This window comes from Neodiprion fabricii, chromosome 5, assembly GCF_021155785.1.
Source record: "Neodiprion fabricii isolate iyNeoFabr1 chromosome 5, iyNeoFabr1.1, whole genome shotgun sequence".
In the NCBI taxonomy this organism is placed as follows: Eukaryota; Metazoa; Arthropoda; class Insecta; order Hymenoptera; family Diprionidae; genus Neodiprion; species Neodiprion fabricii.
In genome coordinates this window covers 5,924,869-5,944,182 of record NC_060243.1, presented here as the reverse complement: position 1 = coordinate 5,944,182, position 19,314 = coordinate 5,924,869, and the positions used below count along the sequence as shown (strand labels likewise).

Sequence of the window (19,314 nt, the reverse complement as noted above, 5' to 3'; positions counted from 1 at the left end):
TCGCGGTTCGTGTGCGTGCACATCGGGATTTTGTAGTCTTCCTCTTATTCTTCCTCCTTCTCTTCGTTCCATTCCAAGTTATCTTATTATGCGGCGTTAAAAGGTATCCGGTGTATCGGAACTTGCGGGCACGCCTGTGTGTTTGTGGATGGCCGAGGATCCGGGGCTGTTGAGCGTTTGAAAAACATTAAACTTTAACACGACGGCCAATTTATTATTCTTTATATTCTCGCGTCTACGCGGGTCTGGTGATATGGGCGCGGTGCTGCACCGGAGAACCTAATGCCGTTTATATCTATCTTCCTGTAGCGCGGTTGACGGGTCGTGCTTTATTACATCCGGCTACTCAACTATACGAAACGGCTAACAAAGCAGGTAAATCCCACGGCCAAGGTACAAGCGTACAAGGCCTCAAGTAAACCGGGGAACATTTGCCTCCGGAGCTGAAATCAGCGATGCCCTCAACTTCCGATTCTCTTTAACCCCTCGCGCATCTGGTTCTACATACTCATCGGTTCATTCGACAGTTCAGGCTCTCCCTTGATTCGTGAATTTCACTCCAACTTGAAGAATCTAATCATCGGCAAGCGGTTTCACCGGACTCACAAGGAAGGCATCCCACGTCGATCTTTCCAATTTTATTGCTTTTGCGATATGCCTTAGTAGCCCAAGAACTAAGCGACGCGTATTTTTTTTTTCTTATGTGCCATTAAACACTTTAAGAGGGTGAAACCATCATCCAAAGTAAGGCATGTCAAGGGGCGATTTAGCGATTTCACTCACATGAACATAATATGTTTTGATCAATCCAACTGGAAAAGTTTTCTCATAACGGCCAATGAGATATGTAATTTTCTCAATAAAAAAAAAAAAATAAATAAACAAAGAAACTGCCAAATCACCCATTCACATGCCAATAATAGAATTAAAAAAATACGTTTCGTTTAATTTTCAGTCTACTATAACATATTCTAAAAGAAATCAAATCGGTGAGATCGACCTGGGATACCTTCCTTGTCAGTGCTCATCTTCTCCAAGCACGTAATTTTACTCCTACACTACCTTCCTTTGGCTTTACAGTGGTCGTATGAATAACTTTCGCGCCCAGCTCTGTACGTGCATCGGCGTTTGTCCGTGTTGGGTGTACCCGGGGGAGGGATGTATTCTATGAGCATTAAACGTCGTTCCCTGCACCTGCGGTTCACCGTAACGGGTCTTGTGAATTAACGGGCCTTTGCACAATACTGCCGAGCTCTTGGACCGGATAACGTAGAGTCTGATCTTCGGGGTAGCGAAACTACGAGCTGGTCTCTGGGTACCGGAAACCAGGAAGCCATCGTCTCGGCTGTCCGGATCGAAGGGTAATTATCTCGGAGAACCGACGACGCGTTTCCGTTAAAGGCACATTTTTATCCGCGACAACTGAATTCCGAACCAGAGATATGACGCACGAGCTTCTTTTGTCCTTCCAAAAATACTGCACTCGGCTTGTTTCTCGCAGCCAAGTTTAGACCCGAGACCCCGGGTTATGGATGGGGGTGTGTGCTTGCATGCCTCGAGCAACTCCTGTGCATGCTCTCATGTAAATTGCAGATGGCAATTCTCTGATCCCTACGCCCACATCTCGGCGAGTTCTCATTCTCTCCTCAACTCTCTGCCTACTTTGCAGCGCGTCGGCTCTCGGTTTACGTATAACGCTGCCAGTCATGTTTAGCGAGAAACGGGCGTGCCATTCGAGTGGGGTGCAAGCTTTTATGTTTATAACAACATGGAGCTGCCTCAGCGATGTGGCGAGAAAGAAGAACTCCAACCGACGGTTTCATTTCGCTGCAAGCTCGCTCGCTTCGACTCGCCGCCTCGCCAAAGCGACTGATCGATGCCACTTCTTCCCGCATGCCATCGGAACCTGAAGGTAACGGTGAATTGCATCAATGTCCTCCGAGGTATTACCTGCGTTTGTGGACGGAGGCAAAAACCCGCTCGGCGGCAACGAGCCAGCGAAGATAAATTGAGATTTTCAAACCTTTCTTCCCCGTGCAGGCTTTGACTCGGTGACACGGACACTGAGGCGGCTTCCGCAGTCCGCTGTTCAGATATTTTTTCCCGTTCTTTGTGACCCTTTCGAGCAGCCCGTGACCACTCTGGCTTAACGAAGAAATTACGACTCTTTCTCGACGCTTTGTTCTTTGAGATCGCCCGCGCCTCGTGTACGTCGCGTCGTTGTGCAGACGGAAGACCTTTGTTTTCATCCCTGTAGAACAAGTGCAGCCGGGTAAGTGGGGTGAAGTGAAGAGTCGAGCCAGTCAATCCTTTTCTCGGGGGTGTTTAGCCTCGGTGCCCCTCTTTCTCATCCCACGAGTAGGTACCGGTGCGTGTCCACTTACCCCGAATGATTTCACTCGCTCGCTCCTTTGCTCGTTCGCTTGCTGATGCCACCGGGTGAAACTAAAGGGTGAAGGGTGACGGGTGGAGGGTAGCGGGCACGGAGGGCTTGAGCCTCCAGCCTAGAGGATGAAGGGCTCAGTTCTGTGGGGAGTACCGACGAGGGCACGAGCTGGTCCCTCGCTGGCCCTGCGATAAGGGTTATCAGGGCTCGAGGGCACTTCGCGAAGTGACTAGAGCCACTGCTCCGAGAACTGCCGCTGTGCCGAGTAGAAAGGGATTCGAGCTTGGCGCCGTACGATCAAGTCGTGAATCGGGTAAGTAGAAAAAAGATCTATGGAAAACACGACTTTCGTATTGGGGTTTGATACTGTAAGATCAATCGTGATTCTGCCAACATCGAGCTCGATTGTAGAAAGTCTGTTGAAAATCATTTCAGGGAGTGAAAATCATCGCGTTCTCGTAACGGGAATTCACCGAGCGAGCTCAAAGCTTTCATTAAGCACGCGGATGCGGAGATTCGAGGTACAGAGTTACCCTCTTCTGAAGTGTGGTTAGAGCTACTCTTCCCGCTGCAGTTGAGAGATGCGAGCACGAAGGCACGGGCATGCATGTACGTGCGGGCGGATACGACGTGTATACGCCCGCTCTTCGAAGAAGGAAGGAACACGAGATCTGGAGTGGAGGGAACCTGGTGAATAAAAGCGGTGGAGAGGAGAGGAGAGGAGAGGAGAGGAGTGGAGAGACGGGAAAGGGGAGGAGAGGGAGCTTGCTCGAGTGTGCTAATACACGGGGATCAAACGGGGTGCAGGCCTGACTTGGATGCATTAACAAACAGGGGAGTCGCCGGACAATTAGTCACTGCCTGACCCGTTCTAATTCCTTATTGATTGACAGAACCGCCGTCGCCTCGATCCTCAAGGCTTTCCGAACGTCGCGTTATGCCCACCGGGCGTAATCAGTCTGCGGATCCAATCGGATCGCAGCTCTTAATCATGCCGGACTGATATCTGGCATCAGTCGCACCTAGCTGGAGATTGTATGTTTCAATTTTTCATACTCATCGATTTCACACTCCCAACCTCCTTTTGTCTCTCTTCGTCAAGTATAACGTACCTTTCTGTCATTGCAAAGATGACCGATCATTCGTGCACGGGTCGGTTTTCGACATCCCTGTCTTCTCGTTGATCAAGGTGGCCACTGTGGACGGGGATACGAAAAAATAAAAATAAAAGATCGGTAGAGACACGAAGACTATTTCTTTCAGGATTTGAACCCGACCCTTAATGGCTCTGGCAAAAACCTCAAAAGTTCCAGCTGAAACCACACGCCCGTAATTACCAGCTCCCTGCTCGGTGTGTACATTTCATTTGGCTTTTTATCCTGACTTTATACAGCAGCGTCGGTTCATTTTTTATTTCACGAATTTGTCGAGAACCTTGAAGACGGGTTGTATTACACTATCTCACGGAGAACGATGCAGCCCGAAGGTTTCCCCTCTTCTCCGTCGATAATTACTGTGTTTGAGAGGAAAAGTCTTCGGCCGTTTAAAAACCGTACCATTCACATTCCCGATGTCATCGCCCCAAGGGGTGATAAAAAAGTCACCTTGGCTTTCCGTCACTCCGGTTAGGTCTTAAAACCTCCTAATGCCTTCAGCCCGAGTCGCTGCGGGCTCCTCGTTATAAGTTTATGTGTTTTAGTCGAACTCGAGGAATTAGTGCAGCTGCAAGTTCAAGGTAAATATTGATCCAACGTGCGGGTGCTAGTTGGGAGAACACTGTAACCGCGAACCCGGAAGTCTTTAACGTGTTTAATTGTCACCGGCTAACTAGGTCAAGAGTCGTGCACGGTCTGTAAACCCGATAAGTTGGTCCATCAACTACTCCGCAATTACCACACGCGTGGCGCCACGGCGTCGAGGATTGTCATCATCCCTCATAGATTCACTTTCGGGTGTATACATCCTGCAGTCATGCCGAGGGCCTCCGACTACAATCGATGCGATTTACCGAAACGATGTTAGTTTATGTTTAAGTTAATTCCTTACAGACCTCGCGAATAAGCCGAAATTAGCTTCACGTACAATAGTTACAAGGTATCCCGTTTAGTGGATGTAGGCTTTCGATTGAGCGCGGGTTCGTATCGAGTCTTTTGTTTGGAAAATCTCATTCTCTCGAACCTTCGTCTCTCTCCCGCCGAATTTATACCCACCACTAAGACGTACCTTGTACGTTTGAGGATAAGCAGTAGTCTACGAAGTAATGAAATACATTCGTATTCCCGTTTGCTGGAGAGTAACGGGCAAAGGCAGGATCAGCCGAGGTACATAGAGGCCGCTCTCAAAAGGTTCGAAATATTCAGCTTTATGTCAATTCCGACGAACAGCGGAGCTCCGGGTTGCACACGGAAAACCAAGGCAATTCTTTCCGCCTCTATAAACCTCCGTCACACTCCTCAAGAAGGAATGCAATCACGCTAACGAGTGCGCTACTCCATTCTCAACGCTGAGGCATCGTGCGAGTGGGTGTATCGTAGCTTTGGAACGATGGCTTTGATAAGTATGTCGCTTTGTGTTCTATCTCTCTTTTCCCTTTCTGCGAGTTTTTCGATTCCTCTGTTTTGCGACCGAGTTTTGGTTAAGCGAGGCGGAAATTAACAGTGGGCTCATCTTGGGCGCTGCTGAGTAAGGGTACCTCCTAAAGACCTCTTACTGCTAATTGAGTAGAAATTAAGTGATTATACTCACAGTTGTTTACTCGCTCAGCTTGGGCTACACGGACAATTTGATTTCTCTCTTCTCTTCCTTACAGCGCGTAGATTTATTCGCCGGCAATTTTGCTAACGTCTCCATCACGCGCCCACGACTCACCGCTTGAGCTTGATTAGGTAGTTTTGGACAGGCCTGAGATCCTGCTGACTCAGTGGATCGGAGCGCTTCCTTCCTCTCAGCAATCAATTTCAACGATCTGTCTAATTCGTGAACGGTCCTCTGCGGTTTATGGATCTTTTATGCGCCCATAAGCTCCTAAGATCCGTAAACCCCATTCGGCCCCTATTCTCTGCAGCCTCGAGTCAACCCCCTTCACACTGCGGACAACCGAGAAACCCATGGTTGTCACGAGTTGTAAAACTAATGTAATTACAGGACAGCGCTTAGGAACAGCAGGATCGAACATTCATGTGAACTGTCATTTCTACTTATTGTTCAAAGGTCTATTTTTTGGCAAGGTCTATCAGTTCCTTGGTCTTGGTAATTCTAGTCACGACATTGCAGACATACGTGGAACTACATACGTGCACGTTATGCGGGATAAACGTTTCGTCCAATTCTCGGAGTTGCCTTAGGCTGCAGGGTTCGATTTACCAATTCTGCCGTTATTACTCTGTGTGCATAGTTCACTGTGACTACCAACGGATCTACGACGTGTCCAACAAAGCTGTTGGATACCAATATATAAAGCGCAACCATTTCACGCTTTGTTCTATCAACGTTGCAATCGAAACGTGCGTAATTTGCGAGTGGAAAAACATGTGCTTTATCGATATGATCCGTCGACAGAATTTCCATTCTGAGAAAATCGTTCTTCAAACCCTCAGTTATACCAGTGCGTAGTCGAGTCGAAATGGACTCGTGAATCATCAGACGGCGTAGTTGTTTAATTATGTTAGACTTGTGAGTTTCAAGTGTCCTCGGAGAAGCATTCTTGAGTGTCTGTCCCTTCAGTTCGTGGGTTTTGCGGGTGTGTATAAACTTTGGTAGGCGTGAAGTGCTTTAAAATTCAAGTATACGACACGTAAAACCGGCATTAGCTCAACCGTAGTCATCACTTCTATGGCCTTGAATTTTTTATCCGATACATTTGTAATCCGGCCGTTACGCGTAAACAAAATTTCCCGACGGAATACGCTATCGCTTTTTTCTGATCTCGATCGCGTTACACGTGTTTCATCATCATTCGGATAGATTGTCATCACCTTTTGCGAAACATGTTTCCTATTACTACACCTGATATTCGTCACCCACCGTCCCATGACAATGATGCGTGCTTCTCGCCCAGCCTGTAGGAGTGCACTTCGGGTTGAAAAAACAACATCCTAGTCAGCGAAAACTGATAAACAAGGTACTCGAGAACACCTGCACTGACAACAGTACAATGTGAAGTTATCTCCGCTCTACTACATGCACAGGGCGGTTACATAAGACGAGTAGTATCTCAGCTTCCTGGGGAAGACAACGAGCCTGTGACGTCAGAGTTGAGAGTTATGCAACGAACGGGGTACGGAAATAATTTTCTTATTTAGTTTACAGTTGGTTCGCGTTATGAGCTGCTCGTATTACCAAATTTTCAGGGATTTTCCAGTACCAAAAACTTTGGGTGATATGGGTAAAACTATACATATATAGACTTGTTATTTGAAGTTTCGAGCTCAACGTTGCAGAGCTGGCGTTAGGCATAACGAGCAGCGTTATAACGTGAGAGAGAAATGTACGGTATGAGTTGCTTTTCGTCTTTGATGTGAATAATTGATGGTGCGAAAACGTGCATGCCGAGTAAGCCTGCTACGAGGAAAATGCGACGAAGCAGATGAAATTGAAAGCACGTGGTATGTGCTGATGGTGAATCCTCGAAAGCTGGGCCGACTCCGCCTCTTTTCTGCCGAAGAGACACTCGTTAGATGCGAAGTAATATCGACTCTCTGAGAGACCCTACTAACAAACAAAGCCATTTTCCTGGCGACCGAGTGCAAATTGATGGAAAGTGCCTCTCCGCGTTCGCCTTTAGAATTCAATTGGCAATCTTGTTCGTTTGGCTTTTTCACCCCACCCTCTATCCTTTCATACCGTTTACCGTTTTTCCACCGCGTCATATTTATTTCCGTCGGCTGTCTCTTTTCCTTTTTTTCCCTACTTCCTCCGTCACCTTCGATTCGCCGTTTTATTCCGCATCCTGCGCACGTTTAATCTATGCACCCTTATTCTTAACCAGCGTTATCGCGGTGCGATGAAACTTAGAATTAACGTAATGATCGAGTAGCTCGCGCAATTTCCGGGCGAAGGAGAATTTAATAAAATTACTTACCAGAGAAAATTCAACGGGTAAATTACGCGGATATATAGCTAATGAAATAATAAAACTCGACACTTTTCAAACTACTATCATATAGTATGTATCCACCTACATCTCCAAATTTCTTAAACCTTTTGACGTACGTAACGCATGCATGTATATTCACTATACCGAAAATTACTTAATCTTGCTCAGAGAATTGCATGGATTATTTTCGCGGATGCATAGATTGTATCGTGCGTATAGTACCAGGCTGCACTTTGCGCCTGCGACCCATGGTAATTATGCCCTCTCTTCCCAATCTCGAAGCGGTAATCTCCATTCATAAACCCGATATGAACGTCAGAGTACCTCTACTTACTGTCGTATGCTACATTTACTCAGGTCTATAACTACGCACGTGTATTCACGTCGGTGATATAATAACCCACGTTTGTGTACCCTTAGCGATTGTAGTAAGAGGGACGTAAATGATAATGTCGACCACATCGACTCCCCTAATTCGAAATTCAAAATCGGTGCAGCGAAAGGAATGGCGGTAATAATCTTTCTATTTAGATGGTACACCGACTTTTATACCTATGATTCGGAGCTTTTATGGTGTTTTCAGAGCCTTGAGTCGGAGATACGCCGAGAATTTTCTTTGCCAAAGTCAGCTACATCCTGCAGTCTCCTTGGCCTCCTGATCGACAGTCGACTCGTCGTTTTAAAAGTTTTCGAGTACTTATCACATTAGCCGTAACTTTACATCACTTCAATTTACGACTGCTAAATCGACGCTGGAAATAAATTGTGTAGAGAATGTGCTGTAGCCGGTCTGTAAGTGCAATGTTGTACGGCCGAATCGACTCACTCCCGACTCCTCGTCTCCTCGTCTCTTCACCCCTTTCCCCGTTCTCCTTTCTGTCGCATGTATAATTCATACGATTCAAGTTAATGTAACCTCGCTGTTTCACTCTGCATAAGATTGGATAAGAGGGGGGTGGGGGGCGGGGGGGGATTTTGAGGATATATATACATTATTATGTATGAGTGAAAACGTAACGTACCACAAGACAAAATTAATCATAAGGAATACGATCTACCACAGTGATTACCGTTGCAAATTTGACATGGGTTTTAGATCCTCAATCCGAAAAGAATAGTAAAATTAAGAGCTCTTTTTATCCTCTCCTGATTTTTTCGTTTCGGTTCACAACTCTTTTCACAGCTGTGTCGCAACACAGGAAAATTGATCTTCATTACTTTTAGATCGAGGGCTAACAGTTAACAATCACAGTGAAAGATCTGAGACTGCATTTGGTTTACATACGTTTGAAGATCGAAATAGGATTGAAGCTGGCTTAACCTGAGGAAAATGATCAAACGCACACAGTCTTATTGTCATGGAAATCTTTATATGTTTTGGTAATGTGAAGGAATTTCTTAGGTACAATTAGAATAAGCTGATGATTTTTCTTTTCAGAGCGGACAAGAGGCTTGACTTCTGATACTAAGTCCGAGAACTTTGAAGAGAAACTTCAAGGAGCCACATAACTTGACCTCATCCGAGGTGATACACGGATAGTCTGGGAATTGTAAAAGATTCAAGGAATGCGTTGGTACCCAATTACACAGAGACAGACTGCGTACGTCAGCATGAGCGAGGATACATCGTGTAATATACCAAAGTGATTGGACTTTCCTATCCTGATTAACCAAAACAAAACTGTAGTTCAACCATACTATAAAGCAATACGATGATACATGCATTTTAAATTTCAGATTTCTGAAACGACCCACACACTTGGATGAATTTTTCCAACAAAAATGAATCTGCCTTGTCCAAATATGACTTGCATGAAACTGGAGTGAAAAATGTACACCATCAGTGATGTCTCGTGTGCAGAAGTTCTCGATACTGAGGCTTCAGAATTTGGGTGGAATTTCAGAACTGCTGAAAGGATTGCACGGGTTAATGTGAGTATTAGCAGATAATGTGATATTGACAACTATTTTCGTATTCCTGAATGTCCGATTACTCTCAGAAGAGTCGTACAGTCCGATTCTGAGAGAACAAGTTGTTGGGTTCGAAAACCATCAGAAAGCAAGGCTAACCCCTTTGGATTTTTTCAGTTCATTTTTGGCAAATTTTGATGAATGCTGAGTTTGATTCATTCGAACACAAAGTCGACATCATTTCGCCACAGGAATCCGTGGCGCATGGTCTTGATATGCTGCAAACAACGAAACGAAAACTATCGCCGGAAGACGAGAAATTTGAACCAGGTTTTAAGAGAGATGGAAAAAGAAAATCACTGCTCCATAGCAACAACGTTCCAGTTTGGGTTCATTATCATTTTATTTAATATGCTATAATTCTAAGACAAGTGTTCAAGTATCAGTGTATAGTACTCTGACAGGGGCTTATTAGACTGTTGAATAAGAATAGATGTGAAAAGATAATGAAGAATCACGTAAACAATCTGACAACTGTGAATAGAAAAAAAATATAATTTACATTATACTGTGGACAATGAATGAATGTTGAATATAATGGTTATTGCTAATGTTTGTAAGCACAATTTGACTTGCGGTCAGCAATCAGGTGCAATACACCTCTGCAGATTACAATGTATGTGTATGGTATTGTATCATAAGTAATTAATGTACCTGGTATTGAACAATAAAATAAATTAATTTTCACGTATTCCTTCGGCTGTTGGCTCATATATGTTGAGACTATCATTTGAGAATTCCTGGTGATAGAATAAGACGACGGAGACAAAACTTCGGTAGGATGTGAGGCAATGGCTTCTGGCAACAAAGTCTTCGGATTTTTGGATCAGAGATTTCGTGAATATGTTACGGTACTAAAATCAATTTCATGAACAATGTGGGTACGTGATTTTGCTAGAAAAAATTATTAAACTCCGTGCAGTCCGAATACGCTACAATCAAGGAGTCAGGGGTTACAGCCGAAAAAACCGTACACATTCTTCGTAACTGTTCTGCTGTTGGTCCCACGCTCTTTCCGCTGCGTTTTCTGAGTTCCTGAGGGTCCAATTGGTCGGAAAAGGGTCATACAAATCAATTCTAAGACGAAAAATTTTTCGGTCAAAAAAAAAGGAAGGTTGACCCCTTTGTATTTTTGGCGAAAATTTTCGCGATTTTGAAAAGTGCTGGAATAAATTCTTTCTGGCACTATTCAGACGTAATTTTGCGAGAGAAATCGATTGGGCGCAGTTCCAATAGGCTGCGATCAACGGATCAAAAGTTACTGCCAAAAAACGAGAACCTGTGATTTCGACATTTTTCAGCAGGTGCTTTTTCCTTCGTAATTTCTCTCCTGTTGGTCCCACGCTCTTTCCGCTGCGTTTTCTGAGTTCCTGAGGGTCCAATTGGTCGGAAAAGGGTCATACAAATCGATTCTAAGACGAAAAATTTTGCGGTCAAAAAAAAAGGAAGGTTAACCCCTTTGTATTTTTGGCGAAAATTTTCGCGATTTTGAAAAGTGCTGGAATAAATTCTTTCTGGCACTATTCGGACGTAGTCTTGCGAGAGAAATCGATTGGGCGCAGTTCCAATAGGCTGCGATCAACGGATCAAAAGTTACTGCCAAAAAACGAGAACCTGTGATTTCGACATTTTTCAGCAGGTGCTTTTTCCTTCGTAATTTCTCTCCTGTTGGTCTCACGCTCTTTCCGCTGCGTTTTCTGAGTTCCTGAGGGTCCAATTGGTCGAAAAGGGTCATACAAATCGATTCTACAACGAAAAATTTTTCGGTCAAAAGAAAAGGAAGGTTAACCCCTTTGTATTTTTGGCGAAAATTTTCGCGATTTTGAAAAGTGCTGGAATAAATTCTTTCTGGCACTATTCGGCCGTGATTTTGCGAGAGAAATCGATTGGGCGCAGTTCCAATAGGCTGCGATCAACGGATCAAAAGTTACTGCCAAAAAACGAGAACCTGTGATTTCGACATTTTTCAGCAGGTGCTTTTTCCTTCGTAATTTCGCTCCTGTTGGTCCCACGCTCTTTCCGCTGCGTTTTCTGAGTTCCTGAGGGTCCAATTGGTCGGAAAAGGGTCATACAAATCGATTCTAAGACGAAAAATTTTTCGGTCAAAAAAAAAGGAAGGTTAACCCCTTTGTATTTTTGGCGAAAATTTTCGCGATTTTGAAAAGTGCTGGAATAAATTCTTTCTGGCACTATTCGGACGTAATTTTGCGAGAGAAATCGATTGGGCGCAGTTCCAATAGGCTGCGATCAACGGATCAAAAGGTACTGCCAAAAAACGAGAACCTGTGATTTCGACATTTTTCAGCAGGTGCTTTTTCCTTCGTAATTTCTCTCCTGTTGGTCCCACGCTCTTTCCGCTGCGTTTTCTGAGTTCCTGAGGGTCCAATTGGTCGGAAAAGGGTCATACAAATCGATTCTAAGACGAAAAATTTTTCGGTCAAAAAAAAAGGAAGGTTAACCCCTTTGTATTTTTGGCGAAAATTTTCGCGATTTTGAAAAGTGCTGGAATAAATTCTTTCTGGCACTATTCGGACGTAATTTTGCGAGAGAAATCGATTGGGCGCAGTTCCAATAGGCTGCGATCAACGGATCAAAAGTTACTGCCAAAAAACGAGAACCTGTGATTTCGACATTTTTCAGCAGGTGCTTTTTCCTTCGTAATTTCGCTCCTGTTGGTCCCACGCTCTTTCCGCTGCGTTTTCTGAGTTCCTGAGGGTCCAATTGGTCGGAAAAGGGTCATACAAATCGATTCTGCGACGAAAAATTTTTCGGTCAAAAAAAAAGGAAGGTTAACCCCTTTGTATTTTTGGCGAAAATTTTCGCGATTTTGAAAAGTGCTGGAATAAATTCTTTCTGGCACTATTCGGACGTAATTTTGCGAGAGAAATCGATTGGGCGCAGTTCCAATAGGCTGCGATCAACGGATCAAAAGTTACTGCCAAAAAACGAGAACCTGTGATTTCGACATTTTTCAGCAGGTGCTTTTTCCTTCGTAATTTCGCTCCTGTTGGTCCCACGCTCTTTCCGCTGCGTTTTCTGAGTTCCTGAGGGTCCAATTGGTCGGAAAAGGGTCATACAAATCGATTCTAAGACGAAAAATTTTTCGGTCAAAAAAAAAGGAAGGTTAACCCCTTTGTATTTTTGGCGAAAATTTTCGCGATTTTGAAAAGTGCTGGAATAAATTCTTTCTGGCACTATTCGGACGTAATTTTGCGAGAGAAATCGATTGAGCGCAGTTCCAATAGGCTGCGATCAACGGATCAAAAGGTACTGCCAAAAAACGAGAACCTGTGATTTCGACATTTTTCAGCAGGTGCTTTTTCCTTCGTAATTACTCTCCTGTTGGTCCCACGCTCTTTCAGCTGCATTTTCTGAGTTCCTGAGGGTCCAATTGGTCGGAACAGGGTCATACAAATCGATTCTAAGACGAAAAATTTTTCGGTCAAAAAAACAGGAAGGTTAACCCCTTTGTATTTTTGGCGAAAATTTTCGCGATTTTGAAAAGTGCTGGAATAAATTCTTTCTGGCACTATTCGGACGTAATTTTGCGAGAGAAATCGATTGGGCGCAGTTCCAATAGGCTGCGATCAACGGATCAAAAGTTACTGCCAAAAAACGAGAACCTGTGATTTCGACATTTTTCAGCAGGTGCTTTTTCCTTCGTAATTACTCTCCTGTTGGTCCCACGCTCTTTCCGCTGCGTTTTCTGAGTTCCAGAGGGTCCAATTGGTCGGAAAAGGGTCATACAAATCGATTCTGAGACGAAAAATTTTTCGGTCAAAAAAAACGGAAGGTTAACCCCTTTGTATTTTTGGCGAAAATTTTCGCGATTTTGAAAAGTGCTGGAATAAATTCTTTCTGGCACTATTCGGACGTAATTTTGCGAGAGAAATCGATTGGGCGCAGTTCCAATAGGCTGCGATCAACGGATCAAAAGTTACTGCCAAAAAACGAGAACCTGTGATTTTGACATTTTTCAGCAGGTGCTTTTTCCTTCGTAATTTCGCTCCTGTTGGTCCCACGCTCTTTCCGCTGTGTTTTCTGAGTTCCTGAGGGTCCAATTGGTCGGAAAAGGGTCATACAAATCGATTCTGAGACGAAAAATTTTTCGGTCAAAAAAAAAGGAAGGTTAACCCCTTTGTATTTTTGGCGAAAATTTTCGCGATTTTGAAAAGTGCTGGAATAAATTCTTTCTGGCACTATTCGGACGTAATTTTGCGAGAGAAATCGATTGGGCGCAGTTCCAATAGGCTGCGATCAACGGATCAAAAGTTACTGCCAAAAAACGAGAACCTGTGATTTCGACATTTTTCAGCAGGTGCTTTTTCCTTCGTAATTTCGCTCTTGTTGGTCCCACGCTCTTTCCGCTGCGTTTTCTGAGTTCCTGAGGGTCCAATTGGTCGAAAAAGGGTCATACAAATCGATTCTGCGACGAAAAATTTTTCGGTCAAAAAAAAAGGAAGGTTAACCCCTTTGTATTTTTGGCGAAAATTTTCGCGATTTTGAAAAGTGCTGGAATAAATTCTTTCTGGCACTATTCGGACGTAATTTTGCGAGAGAAATCGATTAGGCGCAGTTCCAATAGGCTGCGATCAACGGATCAAAAGTTACTGCCAAAAAACGAGAACCTGTGATTTCGACATTTTTCAGCAGGTGCTTTTTCCTTCGTAATTTCGCTCCTGTTGGTCCCACGCTCTTTCCGCTGCGTTTTCTGAGTTCCTGAGGGTCCAATTGGTCGGAAAAGGGTCATACAAATCGATTCTAAAACGAAAAATTTTTCGGTCAAAAAAAAAGGAAGGTTAACCCCTTTGTATTTTTGGCGAAAATTTTCGCGATTTTGAAAAGTGCTGGAATAAATTCTTTCTGGCACTATTCGGACGTAATTTTGCGAGAGAAATCGATTGGGCGCAGTTCCAATAGGCTGCGATCAACGGATCAAAAGTTACTGCCAAAAAACGAGAACCTGTGATTTCGACATTTTTCAGCAGGTGCTTTTTCCTTCGTAATTTCGCTCCTGTTGGTCCCACGCTCTTTCCGCTGCGTTTTCTGAGTTCCTGAGGGTCCAATTGGTCGGAAAAGGGTCATACAAATCGATTCTGAGACGAAAAATTTTTCGGTCAAAAAAAAAGGAAGGTTAACCCCTTTGTATTTTTGGCGAAAATTTTCGCGATTTTGAAAAGAGCTGGAATAAATTCTTTCTGGCACTATTCGGACGTAATTTTGCGAGAGAAATCGATTGGGCGCAGTTCCAATAGGCTGCGATCAACGGATCAAAAGTTACTGCCAAAAAACGAGAACCTGTGATTTCGACATTTTTCAGCGGGTGCTTTTTCCTTCGTAATTTCGCTCTTGTTGGTCCCACGCTCTTTCCGCTGCGTTTTCTGAGTTCCTGAGGGTCCAATTGGTCGGAAAAGGGTCATACAAATCGATTCTGAGACGAAAAATTTTTCGGTCAAAAAAAAAGGAAGGTTAACCCCTCTGTATTTTTGGCGAAAATTTTCGCGATTTTGAAAAGTGCTGGAATAAATTCTTTCTGGCACTATTCGGACGTAATTTTGCGAGAGAAATCGATTGGGCGCAGTTCCAATAGGCTGCGATCAACGGATCAAAAGTTACTGCCAAAAAACGAGAACCTGTGATTTCGACATTTTTCAGCAGGTGCTTTTTTCTTCGTAATTTCGCTCCTGTTGGTCCCACGCTCTTTCCGCTGCGTTTTCTGAGTTCCTGAGGGTCCAATTGGTCGGAAAAGGGTCATACAAATCGATTCTAAGACGAAAAATTTTTCGGTCAAAAAAAAAGGAAGATTAACCCCTTTGTATTTTTGGCGAAAATTTTCGCGATTTTGAAAAGTGCTGGAATAAATTCTTTCTGGCACTATTCGGACGTAATTTTGCGAGAGAAATCGATTGGGCGCAGTTCGAATAGGCTGCGATCAACGGATCAAAAGTTACTGCCAAAAAACGAGAACCTGTGATTTCGACATTTTTCAGCAGGTGCTTTTTCCTTCGTAATTTCGCTCCTGTTGGTCCCACGCTCTTTCCGCTGCGTTTTCTGAGTTCCTGAGGGTCCAATTGGTCGGAAAAGGGTCATACAAATCGATTCTGCGACGAAAAATTTTTCGGTCAAAAAAAAAGGAAGGTTAACCCCTTTGTATTTTTGGCGAAAATTTTCGCGATTGTGAAAAGTGCTGGAATAAATTCTTTCTGGCACTATTCGGACGTAATTTTGCGAGAGAAATCGATTGGGCGCAGTTCCAATAGGCTGCGATCAACGGATCAAAAGTTACTGCCAAAAAACGAGAACCTGTGATTTCGACATTTTTCAGCAGGTGCTTTTTCCTTCGTAATTTCGCTCCTGTTGGTCCCACGCTCTTTCCGCTGCGTTTTCTGAGTTCCTGAGGGTCCAATTGGTCGGAAAAGGGTCATACAAATCGATTCTAAGACGAAAAATTTTTCGGTCAAAAAAAAAGGAAGGTTAACCCCTTTGTATTTTTGGCGAAAATTTTCGCGATTTTGAAAAGTGCTGGAATAAATTCTTTCTGGCACTATTCGGACGTAATTTTGCGAGAGAAATCGATTGGGCGCAGTTCCAATAGGCTGCGATCAACGGATCAAAAGGTACTGCCAAAAAACGAGAACCTGTGATTTCGACATTTTTCAGCAGGTGCTTTTTCCTTCGTAATTACTCTCCTGTTGGTCCCACGCTCTTTCAGCTGCATTTTCTGAGTTCCTGAGGGTCCAATTGGTCGGAACAGGGTCATACAAATCGATTCTAAGACGAAAAATTTTTCGGTCAAAAAAAAAGGAAGGTTAACCCCTTTGTATTTTTGGCGAAAATTTTCGCGATTTTGAAAAGTGCTGGAATAAATTCTTTCTGGCACTATTCGGACGTAATTTTGCGAGAGAAATCGATTGGGCGCAGTTCCAATAGGCTGCGATCAACGGATCAAAAGTTACTGCCAAAAAACGAGAACCTGTGATTTCGACATTTTTCAGCAGGTGCTTTTTCCTTCGTAATTACTCTCCTGTTGGTCCCACGCTCTTTCCGCTGCGTTTTCTGAGTTCCAGAGGGTCCAATTGGTCGGAAAAGGGTCATACAAATCGATTCTGAGACGAAAAATTTTTCGGTCAAAAAAAAAGGAAGGTTAACCCCTTTGTATTTTTGGCGAAAATTTTCGCGATTTTGAAAAGTGCTGGAATAAATTCTTTCTGGCACTATTCGGACGTAATTTTGCGAGAGAAATCGATTGGGCGCAGTTCCAATAGGCTGCGATCAACGGATCAAAAGTTACTGCCAAAAAACGAGAACCTGTGATTTCGACATTTTTCAGCAGGTGCTTTTTCCTTCGTAATTTCGCTCTTGTTGGTCCCACGCTCTTTCCGCTGCGTTTTCTGAGTTCCTGAGGGTCCAATTGGTCGGAAAAGGGTCATACAAATCGATTCTGAGACGAAAAATTTTTCGGTCAAAAAAAAAGGAAGGTTAACCCCTTTGTATTTTTGGCGAAAATTTTCGCGATTTTGAAAAGTGCTGGAATAAATTCTTTCTGGCACTATTCGGACGTAATTTTGCGAGAGAAATCGATTGGGCGCAGTTCCAATAGGCTGCGATCAACGGATCAAAAGTTACTGCCAAAAAACGAGAACCTGTGATTTTGACATTTTTCAGCAGGTGCTTTTTCCTTCGTAATTTCGCTCCTGTTGGTCCCACGCTCTTTCCGCTGTGTTTTCTGAGTTCCTGAGGGTCCAATTGGTCGGAAAAGGGTCATACAAATCGATTCTGCGACGAAAAATTTTTCGGTCAAAAAAAAAGGAAGGTTAACCCCTTTGTATTTTTGGCGAAAATTTTCGCGATTTTGAAAAGTGCTGGAATAAATTCTTTCTCGCACTATTCGGACGTAATTTTGCGAGAGAAATCGATTAGGCGCAGTTCCAATAGGCTGCGATCAACGGATCAAAAGTTACTGCCAAAAAACGAGAACCTGTGATTTCGACATTTTTCAGCAGGTGCTTTTTCCTTCGTAATTTCGCTCCTGTTGGTCCCACGCTCTTTCCGCTGCGTTTTCTGAGTTCCTGAGGGTCCAATTGGTCGGAAAAGGGTCATACAAATCGATTCTGAGACGAAAAATTTTTCGGTCAAAAAAAAAGGAAGGTTAACCCCTTTGTATTTTTGGCAAAAATTTTCGCGATTTTGAAAAGTGCTGGAATAAATTCTTTCTGGCACTATTCGGACGTAATTTTGCGAGAGAAATCGATTGGGCGCAGTTCCAATAGGCTGCGATCAACGGATCAAAAGTTACTGCCAAAAAACGAGAACCTGTGATTTCGACATTTTTCAGCAGGTGCTTTTTCCTTCGTAATTACTCTCCTGTTGGTCCCACGCTCTTTCAGCTGCGTTTTCTGAGTTCCTGAGGGTCCAATTGGTCGGAAAAGGGTCATACAAATCGATTCTAAGACGAAAAATTTTTCGGTCAAAAAAAAAGGAAGGTTAACCCCTTTGTATTTTTGGCGAAAATTTTCGCGATTTTGAAAAGAGCTGGAATAAATTCTTTCTGGCACTATTCGGACGTAATTTTGCGAGAGAAATCGATTGGGCGCAGTTCCAATAGGCTGCGATCAACGGATCAAAAGTTACTGCCAAAAAACGAGAACCTGTGATTTCGACATTTTTCAGCGGGTGCTTTTTCCTTCGTAATTTCGCTCTTGTTGGTCCCACGCTCTTTCCGCTGCGTTTTCTGAGTTCCTGAGGGTCCAATTGGTCGGAAAAGGGTCATACAAATCGATTCTGAGACGAAAAATTTTTCGGTCAAAAAAAAAGGAAGGTTAACCCCTTTGTATTTTTGGCGAAAATTTTCGCGATTTTGAAAAGTGCTGGAATAAATTCTTTCTGGCACTATTCGGACGTAATTTTGCGAGAGAAATCGATTGGGCGCAGTTCCAATAGGCTGCGATCAACGGATCAAAAGTTACTGCCAAAAAACGAGAACCTGTGATTTCGACATTTTTCAGCAGGTGCTTTTTCCTTCGTAATTTCGCTCTTGTTGGTCCCACGCTCTTTCCGCTGCGTTTTCTGAGTTCCTGAGGGTCCAATTGGTCGGAAAAGGGTCATACAAATCGATTCTGAGACGAAAAATTTTTCGGTCAAAAAAAAAGGAAGGTTAACCCCTTTGTATTTTTGGCGAAAATTTTCGCGATTTTGAAAAGTGCTGGAATAAATTCTTTCTGGCACTATTCGGACGTAATTTTGCGAGAGAAATCGATTGGGCGCAGTTCCAATAGGCTGCGATCAACGGATCAAAAGTTACTGCCAAAAAACGAGAACCTGTGATTTTGACATTTTTCAGCAGGTGCTTTTTCCTTCGTAATTTCGCTCCTGTTGGTCCCACGCTCTTTCCGCTGTGTTTTCTGAGTTCCTGAGGGTCCAATTGGTCGGAAAAGGGTCATACAAATCGATTCTGAGACGAAAAATTTTTCGGTCAAAAAAAAAGGAAGGTTAACCCCTTTGTATTTTTGGCGAAAATTTTCGCGATTTTGAAAAGTGCTGGAATAAATTCTTTCTGGCACTATTCGGACGTAATTTTGCGAGAGAAATCGATTGGGCGCAGTTCCAATAGGCTGCGATCAACGGATCAAAAGTTACTGCCAAAAAACGAGAACCTGTGATTTCGTCATTTTTCAGCAGGTGCTTTTTCCTTCGTAATTTCGCTCTTGTTGGTCCCACGCTCTTTCCGCTGCGTTTTCTGAGTTCCTGAGGGTCCAATTGGTCGAAAAAGGGTCATACAAATCGATTCTGCGACGAAAAATTTTTCGGTCAAAAAAAAAGGAAGGTTAACCCCTTTGTATTTTTGGCGAAAATTTTCGCGATT

General features: G+C 43.6%; 1 protein-coding gene across 2 annotated transcripts in view; it reads left to right on the top strand.

Moving 5' to 3' along the window:
• Positions 1–10,143, top strand: part of LOC124183446 — a 114,060-nt gene extending 103,917 nt beyond the window's left edge. For both annotated transcript variants that reach the window (XR_006870981.1, XM_046571944.1), the window contains 3 exons: positions 8,920–9,124; positions 9,219–9,413; positions 9,570–10,143. Coding sequence is in view for 1 of the 2 variants with exons in the window: in XM_046571944.1 (XP_046427900.1) it covers positions 8,920–8,937 (18 nt within the window). In the remaining variant the exon portion in view is untranslated. The remainder of the gene's footprint in view (positions 1–8,919; positions 9,125–9,218; positions 9,414–9,569) is intronic.
• Positions 10,144–19,314: the final 9,171 nt, after the last annotated feature.